Here is an 18,557-nt window from a genome sequence, read left to right as displayed (position 1 = left end):
TGGAACAATGGAATAATGACTCCTACTATATTTGAAAGTATTTTTTTAAGTATAATGCTACACAAATCTTAAGAGAAAATTAAAGTTAAATATTTAAACTTGACTTAGTTCGATTACATTTGTGGGTCTTTGGAACTAAACAGGCAGCAATGTGAGACTGTGTTTATTTTGGACTTTTGAAACTGCAGTGCATTGCTAGGGTTTTTTCCTAGTGTTGCTGCACGAAAGTTACATGGTTGCTGAAACTACCGGTGTAGGGACTTGACAGCATAGTTGTAATACTGGCATTGAGGAAACATTCACACATGAATGAATCATTGGAAGACGCTTACTGTTTCGTGCTGTAATCTGTTCCCTTCTGCCAGGGTTCCCCCTCTGCCACTCCGTCAGGTGTGTCTCTGTCATACTTCCCTGTTCGACATATCGAATGTCGACAGTGTCCTTTAAGGTAGTTTTGTTACTAGTGGGTAACATTAGCTTAGTCATTTTTTTTCAGTAGCCATTTATCCTGCTTGAAGTCTGAAGAGTTTTTTTTTCTCCTCTCTGCACGTGTTGCCGATGAGGTGATACCTAAAGATAAGTGAAGAGTTCTTTATTATTGCCCTGTCAATTCAGCACTACCTTAAACATTTTCCTGCTAATACTGTATTTACAAGTATTGCGTCATCAGCAGATACAGGAGGACTCCTTGCCTTTTTATAGGCAGCAGGTAGTTTCACAGCGGGGACAGGAGGGCAAAGGAATTTAACCCTCCTCCCCCGTCTCTCCCAGCTCCTGCACAGTAGGTTGGCCCTGCCCCAGATTAAACTGCTGAAATGGTGCATCTGATTCCTGAGATGTATGATGTTGTGTTTTCTTCTTCTCGTTTAATTGGCTCCAGATCCTTTTTCTTCAATCAGCAGTTAACAGTGATAAAGCAAACCTGAAGTCTTAAAATGTTCTTTTACATTCTCCTTCTATTGGTGCATTTGAAAAAGCTTTAGGTTTAACAAATTTAATGTCACATTGCTTAAAAAGAATTGAAATGCAACATAAACGTTTGATTGGCTGATACAGGGGTTGAGTAATCATTACTAAATATTGCTTTGTACATTCAACAATAATACAATAAATGATGAAATGTCCTTCATTTCCTTTATACATACTGGAGCTTTCACAATGAAAAGTTTTTTTTTATGGTGTATGACATAAACAGATGGAAGACCCCATCTTGACCGTAGTTTTCAGTGAACTGTGTAGTTACAGACACTGTTCTGTGAGTAACTTGAGGTTGGGTGAATACCCAACTTAGGTGTAGCAGACTTTTGAGTCATCGCCTTTCACAGACATCCTGTGCTCTGTGATTGCTCACTGAATCAATAATAACTTAAACTGGAGTTGAAAAAGCACAGCTTGTACGGGCACCTGTACTGAGCAGGAGTAATACTGTATTTTGTAAAACCCTCAGGTCTATGAAGTTCATGTTTTGAAGTTATTTTTTATGGAAATGTTCAGAAACATGTAACGTAAAATTTATTTTTAAGCAGTATATTTCTTTCCCTTATCCTTTTGAACTTATTTTAGCATTTATGTAAGAGAAGACTGTATCTATAATTACTGGAAAAACCCATGAAACAAAAATATTCTGTTCCTTTAGTATAATTGAATTGTGAAGCTTCCTGTTTGAGGTCTTTGGTGTAGAAAGTGTCTTTGTTCATTAAGCTGTTTCATCCAGCTAAGACACCTTTTCCCAGTTTTAGTGTGCTCTTGTGGTGGGAGCTATGACACCTCCAGGTTCTTTAGTCTGCTGGTGAATCTTTAATCACCCACGGGCTGCTGATTCTCCTCAGACTTGCTGAAGGAGTCTTTATGGCTTTGAATACTTGAGGTATTCAAACAAAGGTAAACAGTCAGCCAGCTGGAGATAAGTGTCATGTTACACCACATTTACTTTGTATAGGCTACTTTCTGGGAATTTACCTTTTTCTTAAAATGACAGAAATATGTTTGGCTTCTGCTCCGTTTTATTTTAAACAGATGTTAGTGGTGAGATTGAGGGCTTCCTTCCATCATTGCCCTTTTGTTACTGTACTGTATACTGTTAAGGTTGACTCAGACTTGAACTGCCTTGCGGTTTGAAACAGCAGCAATAGTCAGGCTGTGGTCAAGTGTTCCAACTTCAGTTCACCTTTTTTCACTTAATTTCCATATTGTTGGGTTCTGGGAAAAATCATGCTTCTAAAATCAAATTGCTAGTCTTCTTTACTGCTATCAAAAACAAGTACTAATTGGCATTCTGAACAATAAATATAATGGTCCCAAATCTTTGAAAATAGAAATAGTGTGAAATTAAATGCAAACCTCTCACTTGAACACTCAAAAGAGCATAATCTTCAGAGTTCAGGTTCAAATGGATTGTCATTTTGTCATTCATGTCCATAACAGGCCAAGTAGTTTAAACCAAAGTAGTTTATACTTGAAAAAGAAGACTGAATAGTAGTCACACAGTCTTTTGAAATTTATAATGAATTTCTTAATCAAATAATATAATCTAAACAGATGAACCGTGAAGAACATATAGATTATATGCTCTATATCAAATATTTTTAATATATGTAATATTGCTTGAGTTTGGAGCCTAACAGTAAATGATGCATATCCATGGAAAATTATTATTTTATAAGCATTCCATTAATATTTAATGTTTAAATGTGTTTTGGTGAAATTATCTTCAGAATTACCCATTCTTATTCCTTGTCCTTTTATTTAATTGTGATGTGCTTTTATGCAGCACCTGCACTATTTGTGGCCCTTCCAGTCTGCTACATGCAACCAGTATCAATAATCAATATTTTGATCCTGTTGTCAATTATAAAATTGGGGAGCTGATTGACAAAAACGTTTGCTGCAGAATGGATAGAATACCCCAGACTGAAGGGTTAATGGAAGGTTTGAGTGTTGTATTTTATCAGATTCCTCAAAGATCAGTTCTATTGTCTTTTTGCATATGACTGGAAACAGACACAATTTTCCATTTGACAATAATTAAGCAATATGTAGTTTGAGACCTGCACTCCTTTAAGAACTGATTTGCCCAGTGGGCTCCTGATTAATGATTACTCAGAAGTAGTAGATGCCAGAAATATTTGTGTTGTGAGGTAGAGGACGGGTTGAACAACATGGGGTATTGAGCCATCCTTAAAAAAACAAGGAAATAATCAAAGCATACCTGGGCTGAGAACACAAAAAAGAAAACTATATGATGGAAAAGAAAAAGTACACAGTTTTTTTTTATCTAGAGACAATATAAAATAAACCTGCATCGAGCCTGACCTGTTCTTCTTGTTTGCTGGCGACAGAAATATGTAAGAGCTGAAGGTTTGGAGCCACATTCAGTTTGTACGATTTGTTTTTCACACATGCTAAAAAAAAGTTTATTTCCTGCAATTAAGTGGACATTTTGGTAGCCGGTCGGCTGAGATTTTTATTCTAGTGTGGCCAAGGTGGGTTAGAGCAGGGTAGGCCTATTTGTGGTGTCTGATGTCAGAGACAGTAGGCAGTGGGCAGGACTACAGCAGCAGAGTGAAACTTCTGCTGCACCTTTAGGCTGTCTGAAACCAGACAAGGGAGTATTGTTTGAGGAAGCCACGCTCCTGTGGGAAACTATTCTGTGGATTTTAATCTGTCCTTGCTGTTACACTCAGGACATGGTAGGCAGAAAAATTGGATTTGGTAAGTAGCTGGAAAAACGCATTTGCATTTATGTTTGCAAACTTATCTTACACTGTGGCTTGGACATGTTTTCAATATTATAAAAATATATAGATAAGTGGGAGATGTTTTATTGTGTTTCGAGATATTAATGACTGTGGGTAGTACTTGATCCATATATATATAGTGTACGTAGTTTTTATTTATCCAAGCGAAGTGAAACAGTTAAAACGGAAAATTGCCTGAAAAGGAAACCTACACAATTTTGGGTTAGTGCGACAGGTGTTGTGTGTGTATATATGTAATAAGGAATGCAGAAATTAAAACTTTCATAAATAATTGCTTTTTTGCATTTTAAAGAAATTAAAAGCGAGTGCAGTAAACCAGGGAAAGGAATATACTGGATTTCTTAGTAATTACTATTTTAAAAGAAAAAATATAATGTCCCATGTATTTAATGACTGAGCTTTACTTAATGTTAGGTTGGTTTAAAGAATGACTCGTCCATTCAGTACACTTCTCATCTTTTTAACCTCTAGTTTCGCCATTGGAACTGCGTTATTAGAAATAGTGTTCCAGTCTATACAGCACTGAGCATTTTGGTAAAACTTCTTAACCATTTTCTTAGGTAATCGAAGACGTGATCTGTTTGTACATTTGAAAAATGTTTTCTCAGTGAGGAAATGATTTAGCTGGTGCTGTGAAGGAGGCTAAAAACTAGCCTTATTGTGTATTGGACAGCTTTCTCACCTCGATTTTTGCATTGTCCCTCCAGGCGAAATGTAATGAGGGTGACATGTTAGCACACAGAGTTCTAGATTTGACAGAGGTTTAGTTTAGTTTCACAGCGATTTTAGAAAATGGGAACTGTGCTGTTTAAGCTCCTCTGTTTTTTTAGAAAATAGATGACCGTGTGGGTTGGCAAACAGTATTTTTTTAATCAAAGTTTGAGAGTCAGCCAACCACTTGATGATCGTTCATTTGAAATTACTTACGCGGCAAGCTGCGCAGTGTGTCAAATGTGGACTGCCTCAAGGACGTATTGGTTTGAGATGTGTCCGATATCCCGAAGATACACCTAAGTTTTCGTCTAATACCGGAGGACCAAAAGGGAGCGGAAGGTCCTCTTCTGCTTTTCCAGGGGATAGAAGGGATTTTTGCCCTTTTTTTGCCTTGCTGATAAAGAGTCATCTCTTCGAAGGATTTGGTAGGAAATGGAAATAGGATGTCACATTTTTCTAGGCAGTTCCAAAACGCCAGGGAGTGTCAGTATTGCCGCTAATGGTTCAAGTCACCTCATTGCGTTATTCCATGTCTTGTTTTCTGTCTTATAGCTGTACCAGTGGAAGCAACTAGAGAACCTGTACTTTCGTGAAAAGAAATTTGCCGTTGAGGTTAACGACCCCCATAGGTAAGACCAAGTGTGGTGATGAACATTAGACGACACTTTATCACGGACACCCACTTGAACATTTATGTGGAAAGCTTTCGAAATCAATAAACCTAGTTTATGTTCCTCATGATTTGCTGACTAGACATATTCCAGTACTACATAGAAATAATATAAATGCAGAAGGGTAGGAACTTCTCAGGCTGCCACTAGCTGTTTATTCTTGCAACAAGAATCTAATGTTTTAACCAAATGTATTGTGCTGACTGGTTACAGATATACCACATTTTTTTCTTTCCCCATTTCCAGGGAACATTATGAAAGAACAGCATTTTCACATATCAGTAAATTGAGCTTGTGAAAATAGAGAACACATGAGGACTTGTAAATCTTCCACTGCTCTATTGATGTAGTTAGTTCCTCTTTGTGAATTAGATCCTTCAGATGAATAAAATTCTGCACCGTTTTTTGCATGACTATAAAACTTGATTGTACTCTTCCTGGATTCCACTGTTTGTTTTTAAAAGACTTTGCTGGCTAAAAATGCTGTTGTTAAATTTACAGCTTGAGCAAGTTCTTTTTTCTTTTTCTTCAGAAGAACAGTTTCTAAACGTACTTTTGGACAGACAGGACTGGTGATCCACACATGGTATGCAAGCCATTCTGTGATTAAGACCATCTGGGTGATGGCAATCAGTCAACATCAATTTTACTTGGACAGAAAGCAGAGCAAAGTAAGTTACCAAACCCTTGGGCTTATCTAGTCTCGTGACTAATACAAAGGGTTTCATTTTAAAGGATAAAGACTTTTCACAGATACATCCTCATAGACAGCATCTGGGCATTTACATCTCTTTTTAAATCTATCCATTTAATTTAAGTTATTTATATTCTGGGTTTTTTTTTAGTTGCAAATATTGGAAAGTTAGGAATTTGGTTTCATATGCTGATGCAGTAAATTGGGACTGCTTATGCTGGTCCAGATGGGCTGGGATGTCTGCAGATTTTCCAGGTCTCTGAATGATCACATTAGAAGCTGAGTTACAATGAAAATGTGTAAATACTGGCCATTCATGACCAGGATTGCACAGCCATGCTATTAATGCTTCAGACTCCCCTTTCTAACACATTTTGTTTTAGAAATTTGATATCTTACATGGATCATACATTTTTGGACCTGATAGACTGTACTGGGAAACAGGTAGTATGTAAGGGCTCTACCAAGAATGCCTAGCACGTAGAAAAGTGAGATTATGAAAATTCCAGCAATCGTTTTGAAACTATTCCAGTAAAATGATACTATTGAGTAGGAGGATGCTGAAGTGGGCTATCCTAGTTTAAGATATTCCCATGAGTGTAATTTGATGGTAAGTTTACGTTTTCTTGTTAAAGGCAAAAATACCAACAGCAAGAAGTTTGGGGGATATTGCCATGGATCTGACTGACACAGGAGCACCAAAGATGTCAAAACTAGGACACATGGAAGGCAAAAATCCACTCATCATGGCCAGCAATGGGAGTCTTGTGTCCTCAGGTAGCTGTCTCTCTGTACTATTAATATAGCTAAAATTAAAAATTCTCATGACAAATTAATGTTCTTTGGGACATTGTTTTAACAAGACAACTCAACAGCTCTGTCTGAGACATCATAAAAATCTAAACCGCAGTGGGAAGCATTCTAGAATTTGTAAGATCAGTCATTTGTTTTTTTCTTTCCTTTTGGTTGGAATGGAATGGTAATCTTTCGAAAAATAAAATGTTTGTATTATATGCCTGAATTACTGTTAATTCTTTAACTGCTGCTGTGCTTTTCCACATTTACATGAATCATTCATATAGTGTTTAATTATATGATGTAGAAGGTACATACAGAGTATGAGTCATTATGTGTTATTTGAACATGTCCTATGATCTGCTGCGGTGGATCTTTCTGGCTTTATGTGGAATCTTAGATAATTCTGGTCCCATTCGTGATTAAACATCAATTTTGCAAGTAACAGAACCCAAGCTTCAGGAAAACCATTTCGAGCCTAGATTTAAACCCGTGCATTTTAAGCTGCCTGAAACGTTTCAACGAATGCGAAAGAGTAACTGGAGACTGAAAGGAGTGTGAAAACAGTAATGAATTCTTAAGTAGTCATGTGCGAAATTAATGATTCGTGAAAAGTAAAACAAAATCATGCTGAAAAAGGCTAAATTTATGTTTTAGGGTCTCAGGACTCCGAGGTCAATGAAGAGCAAAAGAAAGAGAAGATATGCAAGCTGAAAAAGAAAGAGAAAAATTTACAGGACGTTCTGGCTCAGAAATTAGAAGAATTGAAGAAGATATGCTTGAGAGAAGCTGTGAGTATACATATAACCTTTTTAAATACATATTTGATGCAGACAAATATAAGATGACAATTTGGATAATATTTGAAGTCTTGAATTGCTAAAGTTGACTTTTAAATGTTTCTTTAAGGAACTGACTGGCAGGCTGCCGAAAGAGTACCCCTTATCTGCGGGGGAAAAGGCCCCTCGTGTACGAAGAAGAGTGGGCACGGCTTTCAAACTGGACGACCTTTTTCCTTACGATGAGGTTTGTGCAGAATGTAACAGGAGATGTAAAATATCTCAGGTCCTGATTCATGTCATGATATCTACAATGTTTTTGTTTGGTGTCTGTAACCTCTCTTGGGTATGTGGGCTGGGGGAGAAGAGTATTCTCTCTCCTTTTCTTGCGGAAACCCGGATCCTTAAAAGAATGTTTGCTAGTAAGAGGTGGCGAGTGAATTTCTTATGTCAACTGTGTGTTTACTTTAAATTCACTCGAGACGCTGGTGCTTTCAGGATCCCTATCTGCAGAACCTGGAGAGCAGGTTTGCCCTGCAGCAGAAGATTGTAGAAGCTGCCAAGAAGCTGGCCAGTGAGACCGAACTATGCAAAACTGTGAAGAAAAAGAGAAAACAAAACTGTCTTGATGCACTGAGAAGACTGCAGGAGATAGAAGATGAAATCAATGATTACAGAATCAAAAGTGGCAAGAGGCCCACGCATAGAGCATCTCTGGTTATGGCAGGTAAGAGTGGCTGCACACACTCTGGGGGAACATTAGTTTATGCCATTGGGTAACATGAAAGGCTTCATCTCTGCTTTAAATACATTTTAAGTCAGAAGTTGTTGTGTTCTGTTTTGCCTGAACTTGTCTGACAGTAAGCTTTAAGTATTTTTTTTTTTAAATTGGGATTTGCCTCAGATCTGTCAATTTATATCCACCATGTAAATTCTGTAATCACTGGTTACTTGTTGGAGGATGTTGGTGTAGTTTCTCCTGCTTTGGCCTTCATGATAGTTGCTACCTTTTTTGCTAAAGATTCACCAGGGTAGTGAGATAGGTTATTAGTTTTGGGCTCTGAATGAAAAATCACCATGGTACCATCAGTGATCCTGAAGTATATTATGTTTTATCTACTTTTAAATTAGAACTCAGAATTCTACTCAGACTTATTAGCTGTTTATAAGTAGTGTGACACACCTTTACAGCTGGAAAAATAAATTGAGCTAGTATTCACAATAAATTTAATATACTGGTAGTATTTTAGGTATTTCAGTACTCATGCACATGCCTGCTATTATCCTTGATAACTGAAATTTTACAACATCAAATAATAAATGCATTCTTATTAAGTTTGTGTATTCATTTTCGGATCAATACATGTTCATTGTATGAAAGCTGCCATGTTTTTTTTAATTAGTAATGTATGGGGCTACAGGGGAATACTGTTTATAAGCCAAGACTAAGCTTTTGTTTTATTACTGGTGTAAAGCTGTGAAAACACCTTTTTAAGTGTGAACTCACCATTCAGTACTGCCACCATTCTTAGTTTAAGTGCTTTGTAATTTATTAAAATTATAAAATAAAGTTGCATATCTTTCATTTTAAAACATGCAGTAGGAATTGACAGGTTCAAATTTCCTTTTCACATTTCCTTTTGGAACAAGTTAATTTATATTAATATATTTGTGGATGTACAATTTTTATATAAAATATAAACTACAGTATATGAAAAATCTATCTGTTTACTGTGCATATACATTAAATAAATCTGTGGTAGCTACATGCAGCCTTTTAAATACGTACTTCAGCAGTTATGTGATAGGTTGCCATTCATATAATAGTAGATTATATATACATATTCATGACTTTATATTAATTTAAACCTTTTAAAAATATATCAGTTATACAAATTTTGTCTGTCTAGAAAAAAACAGTTGCTTTATAATGTTTTATAACTTTGGTATCAGGATAGTGCAAAGAGCACATGGTAAGGGACTATCAATAAAGTGCACACCTCTTTAAGAGCAAATGTTGTCCTATAGCTGATGTACTCATGGGCACATCTGGGTAACTTACCTTAACCTGAATAACAGCTTAAAACCAGTCAGAGATCAGGAACTAGATTGTAATGACAGTGACTCTGCTAAACAGCCTACATATACGGACAGTTTTTTAGATTAATATTAAGAAGTGCTATCTGAAGGTGTGTATATTATAAGGTGGTTTAGGCACTTATGATAATTTTACATTGATGGTTCATATTACAGTTAATCATAGTTGTGCAAGAAAGCATTTTCTGGATAAAACCCAGAATGTGAACTGTCATATACTGTTTGCTAGAGTTGCCACTTGATATTTATATAGAGACTATTAACAAAGTTCAGTCAAAGAATCAAACCATATCAGGATTGTTAATATTTCACAGTATCATCTAGCATAATGCAAGTGTGTATGTTATATCATTTACTGTTTTTATGCTTCATGCAATGAATATAGTTAGTTGAAAAGAACAGTAGTCTATCAATTGAAATCAGTAATCTTATTGTATTTGGGTATTTAAATGTCTACACAGTACATTGCTACATGCAGACGTAGCCCACATACATGTTTTCTTTTTTAAAATTACCTGTGCTTGGAGTTCTGGGTACCAAACAGGAAAAGGAGTTTTGAGTTTTGGAAGCATGCCCATCTAGCTTTGTTTTGTGTATGTTTGCTATGCTCACAGTCTGTTTCCATTTTGTTTTCAGATGATGTGATGCGTTCTGAGTGCAGTTCCTTGTCTGACAGCCTTACACTCGATGATGGTAATGTAGAAAAGCGTTCTATTTTTTTATCTTATTTGCGTTTTTATGGTACTTTGAACTTTCCAATAAATTAAGTACTGAATCGATCCTTAATTGCTCCATTAACCCAGGTGTTGAAAACTAAGTTTTTTTGCTGGAGCAAAGACTTGCAGTGTCATAGAATCCAGAGACATCCCCTGCACTAGCCTATACTGCTAACATTCCTGAAATCATATCCGGCAAACACCTACTACTGTACATCCTTAAAATCAAGACGTGCGCGCAGAACAATGAAACTTCAGACATTAAAAAAAGATGACAAGCCAAAAAACTTTGTTTTCCTTGACCCTCAGATTTGATTAAGGATGAATGATTATGAGGAGTTACATATCAATCTAGGAAGTATGCAGAGACGCCTATCAGTATTGGTGCCAGTACCTCCAGTCTTTTGGACTGAATTTTCTGAAAGTGTTTTGCTTTGTTTTATGCCAGATGATTCTGCTGGGGCTCAGAGACCCCGGTCATGCTCTGTTCAGTACTCACCACGGCCCAGTCCCCCTCAGTCACTGGGAATCGAATATGAGCCAGAGGGAAGAGCCTCCTCCAGTGACCAACACCATGACAAAGGCACCACCAGGCAAGACCCTCTTCGTGGTTCAGGCGCCTCCTGAGATATCACAGTTTCTTTCAGGGAGAATAAAAACACTGTTTAGTTAGATGGGAATCTTTTTTTTATTTAGCGCTATAAAAACAGTGCTCAGTATGAGCCTATAAGGAATGGCACACCACCTTAGTTCCAGTTGTCTGACTTCTGCACAGCAAAAGAAAAACACACACCTACTTTTTAGGTGTTTTAAAAAATGTTCCTGAAAATGGTCTGACTTGAGACTTAATAGTAATGTTGTAATTCTCTAAAACATTATTAAAAAAGCCTTGATTTCATTTGAGAACACGATAATGTGTTTAATCTCAAATTCTGCAAGTTTATCTTTTGCATTTAGTGTTCTGTTTACTTAATAATACATCTTTTCTGCATGTCAGCATCAGGACAGGTTCCAAATGGCTGTATAAATGTTTTATTCCAGGAATTGTATATCTAAAATATTATCTGCCATGTTTATTTTCGGGTGAAATCAGTATAACTTTGAGTAGAGTATGCCTTAATTTCATGGCACTGCATGAGTAGGGGCTCTGGCCTTTTTAACCTGGCTATATTTCACATTGGGCCTCCCCAGACTTTATACAAGTCAAAGCAATTGTGGATGAAAAGCATGAGACAGAAAGATGTTATAACAGCAGCACGCTTAAAACGCATCTTACAAGAAGAACTACCTTATCAACATCTGTTTTTGTCTTTTGTTTGCTGATTAGTGTTGCCTGTAAGAAAATGGCCTGTCAGTGTGTAAATAGCCTGTATTTGTTGTATCGTTTGCAGGTTGAATTACAGTGACATCATTCAGGACTCCCTATCTTATGATCACAGAGAAGCCTTATCGACACACAGCAGCCCTTACAAAATTCCAGCAAGGCAGCCTCGTGACGCGAGGAGCATGCCACCGACACCAGTCATGACACGCAATGCCTACAGCAGCAGTCAGCTCAGGTGAGCAGCTCCAACACACCGATTTCCAAGTTTAAATAGGACGGGCAGTGGCAGAAAGGGTTCTGGAAGTATGGCACTCACACTTGTGCAGTCCACATTCTCATCCAAGAAGACAACAAAAAGGTTTTAATCCCAAGAAAATGTGGCTCAGCAGTATTGATAAGTCACAACAAAGTCAAGTTATTTTCTGTTAATAAGTTTCACATAGTGAACAAGTATAAAAATAGTATTCTCAGAGCTACCTGAAATACTTCCATTTGCAGTTAGTCGGACAGGTATGTGGAAGACAAAGCAGTCAGTCCTGTTTTTTGTTTTCTTTTCAGGTCTGAAGGGACACCCCAGCACTTTAGGCAACGCAGTGGGAGCTTGGAATCTCAGACGCTCCTCCTTTCAGATGCTGAGCCGGAAAAGACAATATTTCCTCTCTCACCGGCCAAGAGGAGCAACAGCACCGAGGTCCTGGACGATGGGTCGTCGTACACCAGCCAGTCCAGTGTAGAGTACGGCACAAACAGCCAGCCACACCCGCAGTACCGCACAGTGGACTCTCGCACCAGGGACCGGCGGCGGCACAGGAAGCCCATCTATGCAAACACAGGGAGCATGCCCAATCTTGCCCAGAATGACTCCAGGTATTGCGGGTACCCACCCCGACCGCATCCGACTTCCACCGCCTACTATGTCACGGGCTACCCAGCTTATACCGACCCCGACCCCTACTCCAACGGACCCTACATGTACGAGAACGAATCCGAGGGTCATTACAATGTGAATCCCTCGTACCGCATGTCGAACTATTGTGGACACGAAAGACAGTGCCGTTACTTTGAGGACGAGACGGACAGCCTCTCCCAAAACCCCTACGCAACCTTCAGACCTCCCAGGAGCAGACCAGGTGCTAAAAACGAACAAATAACTAAAAACATCCAGAAGGCGCTGGTGGCCGAGCACCTCCGTGGTTGGTACAACCGTAACACTGGGCACAGGGACCAGGGACGCAGCCTGCTGGCAGGCTACGACTATGACAGAGGATCACAGCAAAGTCTAGGCTACCCCACTATGCATGTTCCTTTCTGCCACACCAGTAGGGCGCCATCATATTCTTCAGGTAAAGACCGTCTACCATTTATAGTCATTATAAGGGAAAGCTATTACATTCTCTTGCATTGCAGTGCTGTACCTTTTCATTTTTAACTGCCTAAAGGCTATGCTTGCCTTAACAAGCAAAGATAAATGAGATTTGTTTTCAGTGGAAGATTAATAGCAGCACCTTTTAAAGCTGCATATTTCTGAAGCCTGAATGTTTTAAACCAATGTTCTGCTGTTTGTTTTTGCCTTCTGGTATCATTGTAAATTGCACTTTGCAAGTCACGTTAAAATCTGTTTTTTATCCCAGTTTCTTCGGCTGCCAGCTCAGCAAACTGGCGCAGTCACCTGGCAGTAGGCCTCACTGAGAGCGATGCCCTGTTTTCTGATCGTCAGCCGTACCCCAGCTCTTACAGCACTGCCTGCACCCCCACCCCGACCCACAACAGGTGAGAAATGGACACAGACGCTGCTGTTGCTGTGATGTAAAATCGGAAAGAGAACCTCGTTCTAATCCTTGAAGCCTTTTAACCACTTTGTACTTTTCCACCCTTTTCTATAACTACTTTAAAGCATCGTTTCTCAACCAGTGTGCTGCAGAGATGTTTGGACTTTTAATTTTGGGGAATTCCCATCTGAGAAAAATAAAAAAGATTAAACTGTTTTTATATAACAGGTTTTGTGGAGTAACCAAAGCGTCAAACTGCTCGTTCTGTGTACACATGTGAGACAGAAAACCGTTTACATGGGAAACGTGTGTGATGTTGAGTTTAGGTGTTCAAGTTTGACAGGCATATAAAACAAAAATATCTGAGAGAGACTGACCAAATGCTCTGGGTTTCACTGTCATCAGTTCCTGTCAGGATAAGTCAACTTCTAGGCAAAGTCAAATTAAACATTGAAATAAAGTTTAATCATAATATTAATAACACGCTCAGGCCTGTGATGTGAATGTGTGATTGTGTGGAGGAAAGTGTGATACACATCCAGATTGTCGTTTCTGGAAGTGTACTATGGGATGGGTAGGGTTGAGAAACACTGGTTTAAAGTAACTCAGACCTTTAGATCTATGACCACTGAGTTCTATTACCTACGACAACTCTGGGCGACTGCAACATTTCATCACCCAAACATCAATCCATATCAGCTTTCTTAAAAAAAACAGCCTGCTATGAGGGACACATGAAGTATCTCCAGTGTTTTGGATTCCACTGCACTTTCTGTGCCCTGTATCAAATTATAATCCAATTAACTCTTTTTACATCAGCTTTAATAAAAGGCTGAAGTGGAACCTATTTGTTTATGTAGCATATGAAATGTGTTCAGGCTGCTTCTTATGATGTTTTCTTTAATGCCCCTTTTCTTATAGCTCTAGATCCTGCCTCTACTCAGCTGGCTCTTATGGTGCTGAGCGACAGCAGTGCTGTTCCTTTGTCTGTGGTCCAGTTAGCCCCTCTTCCTCTTCCACCCTGTCATTCCTCTCTTCCTCCTCCGCATGCTATCAGACAGAGTCCCAGGTTTCTGTCCTTGAGCAGCAGCACATCTGCAGAAATGAGACCATTATTAAATACTCTCATGCTAAGTTTAACCACCAGTAGTAAGTAACATCATATGGTGTGTAGGGGGGGTGTTTGTGTGTGTGATTTTCTGGATTGTTTTTTTTAACCACGGGTTGCCTTCTGAAGTGAATAGATGTGGTAAGTAGGAACTATAATGTTTTTCTTCCAGAAAATAAACTGTAACTGCACGTTTTTTTTACGTCTATATTATGAGACCTAAGTATTCCACTACTATTTCCAAGGAAACATTCAGAGGTCACATTTCTTTTGTGTGCTTTGTACACAGCAATACCTGATGGTATTTTACTCACTGTCAAACATAATTGTAAACTTCTTGCGTGCAGATATCCCGCTGTGTATATGTCAAGGAGATATGATAAGATGATGATGTGTGCTCCAGGATCAGTAGGGATGTTTGGTCCTGTTGCTTCCAGTTGTACTACAGAAGAGAATTAACAACTAATCAATAAGACTACATACACAAAGGGTGAGCCAAAACAGCAAAATGAACAGCGATTCTACAACAACAACAAAAAAAAAAAATGCTTTGGCTTGAATTGCTTTCAGTTTAAAAAATGGTGGTGGGATTGCTTTCTAAGCGAGTGTTATTTTTTTTAAATGCTGGGCATTTTTATCGTGAGGAAAAAATGTGACCCCTGCATATTTGATTGGACGAAGTGCTTGGCTTTTCGCAATGCAAAAGTGTGTACTGCATCTTTTTTAGTATGTAAATTTAACCTTGTGTTGCACAGAACACTGCACAAAACGGTTAAGCAACCGTTAAGCTTTTATGATAACATGTTTTAACTTGGCTGTTGTATTGTGTGAAATGTGCTGCATATTTCATTGTGTGTTCAACACCTTCTCATCCAAGAGGCTGACATTTTTTTAGTTATTGCAACATATGGTTAAATTTGAGGAAAGGAGTGTTCTTATGTTGAAAAAGGCATGCATGCTCTCTCTCCTGCCTTACAAGGAGATGGGATGATCTTGTTGTGTTTGACTCTTAAGTGCTGTTTTTCAGATCCTACATAGATGTGAACCAAATGGAAAATGCCATGAGCAGCCAAATGGAAAACAGCTTAGATCCTGAAGACCAGATGTTGTACTGGCACGAGGATTCCAAGCCTGGAACAATAGTTTAGTCAGCAGCAAGGAACTGTTTTGTGATCACGTTGGATGAAACTTCATGTGCCTTGGATGACTTGATTTTCCAACAAGGATTTCCAAAAAAATAGTCCAAGAGATGGGAGGTCTACCTGTGAAATGAGAAAGCTCTGCAAAGATATCTTACAAAATTCTTGCACAAGTATATCTTATGCAGATGTCCAGTAAGACATTGGCTCGAGAAAAGCTTGCTTTGGACTTGTGTATCAATGGCACTTGGTTTAAGTACAGAAGAGCACTCCAAAGATACTGTCATTATGTTTTAGTAAATGTGCTGTGAACAGCAACAAAATAACTCAATAAACTTGTTAAAGACCATTCAGACCTAAGGATAGAAAATAAGGAATGATAACTTCCTTATCAGTCAAGCGTACTGGAATCCTGAAGGAGCTTTTCTTACAATAGGTACTATAAAAAATTCAGGACCCTGTTGAAATGAAGGATTGACTCTAACTGGAAATTTAAGTTTTAAGATATTTTGTACCGATCTTTTGGTTATAAGAACTAAAGGAACTTTTATTAGAACTGAAATGTTGATGTAATTTTATACAGCTACTGAGGTGAATTGGGATTATTTTATTTTGGCAGTTACCAGTTTTAATGTGTACTCTGACTACGTATGAGTTTTTAAAACTTTCGTGTATTAAAGTGCACAACATGAATGGTTACCTCAGTTTTCCACTGAATGGACGCATTGTACAATATTTTTTAAAACCATATTTTTGCAAAAATAAACATTTGCATCCTTTTTTGTTTGTCTGATGCACTCTGACAAGATTTCAACAAGTTGCAAGATTTTTGCATTATTACAAAAGCCATAGAGCTAAATACCAGTATTTTTAACATTATATCCAAGAAAACATGTGGTGTGTTTTGCTGAAGCAAAACATTGAGCCTTCCCCACTCGGTATTCGCAATAAATATTAAATATTATCATATATATAATTATAATACTTACCTGGCAATAAATATCACCAGGTAAGACCTTCTTAAAGGAATCCCATTGCAACTGCAATCCAGGCCTTTTTTTCCAGATTATTTTGCTCATGAGGGCTATCCTACCTCTTTATTTTGAAGAAAGTATTCTTTCTTTGAACTTCAACTGGATATCCTAGTTCCTTAGCTTAAACAGGAATGAAACAACACTAGGCCTGTTTTTTTAAGCAGTTATCGCATTCCATGCTGGACTCCATGGACAGGTGCTCTACTTCCTCCCAAGAGAAGGAATGTGTACGTAATTGTCAATAACGTATATAGATTGTATCTGGTTTTCTTTATTTGTGAGCAGTTTTATTATGTGGTTTACAAAGCATGTAATATATAGTAAGCCATCTAATTTGGTAAGCTGGTTCTTGGTTGTTTTAATAAAACCTGCATTTGAATTAAAAATGGATCTTCAAAAGAATATGCCATTAATTTATTCTTTTGCATATTTGTACAGCATTCTTTTAAACACTTTGTCTACTTTTACCTGTTATATATTACCTGTTTTTGAACAGGATGTCAATAAAAAAAGTATGAAATGAAATCCTCATTGTTGTATGTCCCAGAAATGCACTTGATCATTAATTGACATAAATAAACGATATTCCCTCAATAATTTTCCTTTCTTACAAATTTAGCTGATCTACCTTCACTCTTGTCGCAACATGCTCAGTGTGTCAAAGTGCTATACCTGCTTTCTGTTAGAAGGAACTGTCAGTTTGGCATTATTCTCTTTAATTTAATTGTTCTCTTTTTTTCAAACATACATGATAAGTGACTTGAAGTACTGTTTTAGCCTTATCAATAATGCTGTGTATACAAGGGAGATTTTATCAATTTCAATGTGTTTGTGGTGGTAATGTAGGTAATCTGTAAACAGTATGTTTAATTTCATTAGAAAATAATTTAGACAGAAAGCATTAATGGCTTTAAACCCCAACCAAATAAGTTATGTCACCTACTGTATATTTGTCAACAATCCTCAAAGCAGTCTCTGGTAATTTGGGTGGACTCTTGACAAGTAAGTAAGAACAGTCAAATGAAGATTCCCTAACTAATGAATGCATTAGTTAAAATGTCTGTTTTGAGTGAGAAACTGAAATATCTACAGTAGTACAGGTTTTTCAACCTTTTCTGGTTAGTGGATCCATTTTCAAGAAACACTCCCTCACATTAAACATAAAATCAAACTCAAACTTATTAGAATGTTAAAAAGAATTTAAGAAGAGATCGGCATGCTAAGATTGACAGTAAGCTCTGTGAAAGTGTAGATTGTGCACTGTAGTACCATAACATGGGGATAAAGCGTTTGCCTTTCTCTGGAGACTCTTATATTACCTTATATTAGATAAATCTCTTTTGCAGATACACATGTACATAGTTTTCAGCCAGGAGTGCTGGACTCCCGGAGTTCTCCAGAGGGGAATTTATCTAATTTAAAATGCCCTTGGGTAGATCTGCAAGCATTTCTAAACCAGATTGAAACAACTGCATGATTGGTATCTTTTTTTCATAAAGATTTACAAATTGATGTTTATTGCTTAGGTGTTTCACTCTTGCTCAAAATGTACTCAAGGCCACTTGAAGCTTAAATATTGCTTTTTATATTTTGTTCCCCCCATAAACTCAATCACCCTGCTCCTTTCCTTCATGTACATGACCCCATTGTTTGTTGTTAGCACGTATTGCACATGGATGTCATAACTGAATGTAGTTCAGACCATTGTTTTGGGTTGCAATGCTAAGATCAGGGAAGAGTGGCAGCTGTCCTGTGGGCAGTGTCAGTGCTGTTTCTCATCTGGGGGTGTTGCCCAGCCTATTTACTTATCAATGGATTATTTTAGCCACCAAGTGGAAGCAACAGAGTCACAGATAAGGTGCATTTGTAAATGTAATGGATCTCCAGTGTTCAGTTAGATTAACCCATTAATACTGATAGCAGCCCTTTGTCCTTCCTACGGACCTTAAACTCTGAAAC

The 18,557-nt window shown here is 37.8% G+C and overlaps 1 protein-coding gene across 4 annotated transcripts in view; it reads left to right on the top strand.

Moving 5' to 3' along the window:
* frmd4ba (FERM domain containing 4Ba) overlaps positions 1–17,123 on the top strand; it is a 66,525-nt gene extending 49,402 nt beyond the window's left edge. For 2 of the 4 annotated variants that reach the window (XM_088915338.1, XM_088915334.1), the window contains exons 12-23: positions 5,025–5,101; positions 5,676–5,814; positions 6,473–6,614; positions 7,290–7,423; positions 7,542–7,658; positions 7,910–8,138; positions 10,145–10,201; positions 10,673–10,817; positions 11,616–11,783; positions 12,107–12,891; positions 13,180–13,318; positions 14,239–14,560. In XM_088915338.1, the coding sequence (XP_088771464.1) occupies positions 5,025–5,101; positions 5,676–5,814; positions 6,473–6,614; positions 7,290–7,423; positions 7,542–7,658; positions 7,910–8,138; positions 10,145–10,201; positions 10,673–10,817; positions 11,616–11,783; positions 12,107–12,891; positions 13,180–13,318; positions 14,239–14,467 (2,361 nt within the window). In that variant the 3' untranslated portion in view covers positions 14,468–14,560. Of the gene's footprint in view, positions 1–5,024; positions 5,102–5,675; positions 5,815–6,472; positions 6,615–7,289; positions 7,424–7,541; positions 7,659–7,909; positions 8,139–10,144; positions 10,202–10,672; positions 10,818–11,615; positions 11,784–12,106; positions 12,892–13,179; positions 13,319–14,238; positions 14,561–14,772; positions 14,916–15,452 lie in introns of those variants that run through there. The other 2 variants (XM_088915337.1, XM_088915335.1) reach the window with 2 other exon arrangements.
* Positions 17,124–18,557: the final 1,434 nt, after the last annotated feature.

Source organism: Atractosteus spatula, chromosome 5 (genome assembly GCF_055471065.1).
Source record: "Atractosteus spatula isolate fAtrSpa1 chromosome 5, fAtrSpa1.hap1, whole genome shotgun sequence".
Classification (NCBI taxonomy): domain Eukaryota; kingdom Metazoa; phylum Chordata; class Actinopteri; order Semionotiformes; family Lepisosteidae; genus Atractosteus; species Atractosteus spatula.
This window is presented reverse-complemented; position numbering and strand designations above follow the sequence as displayed.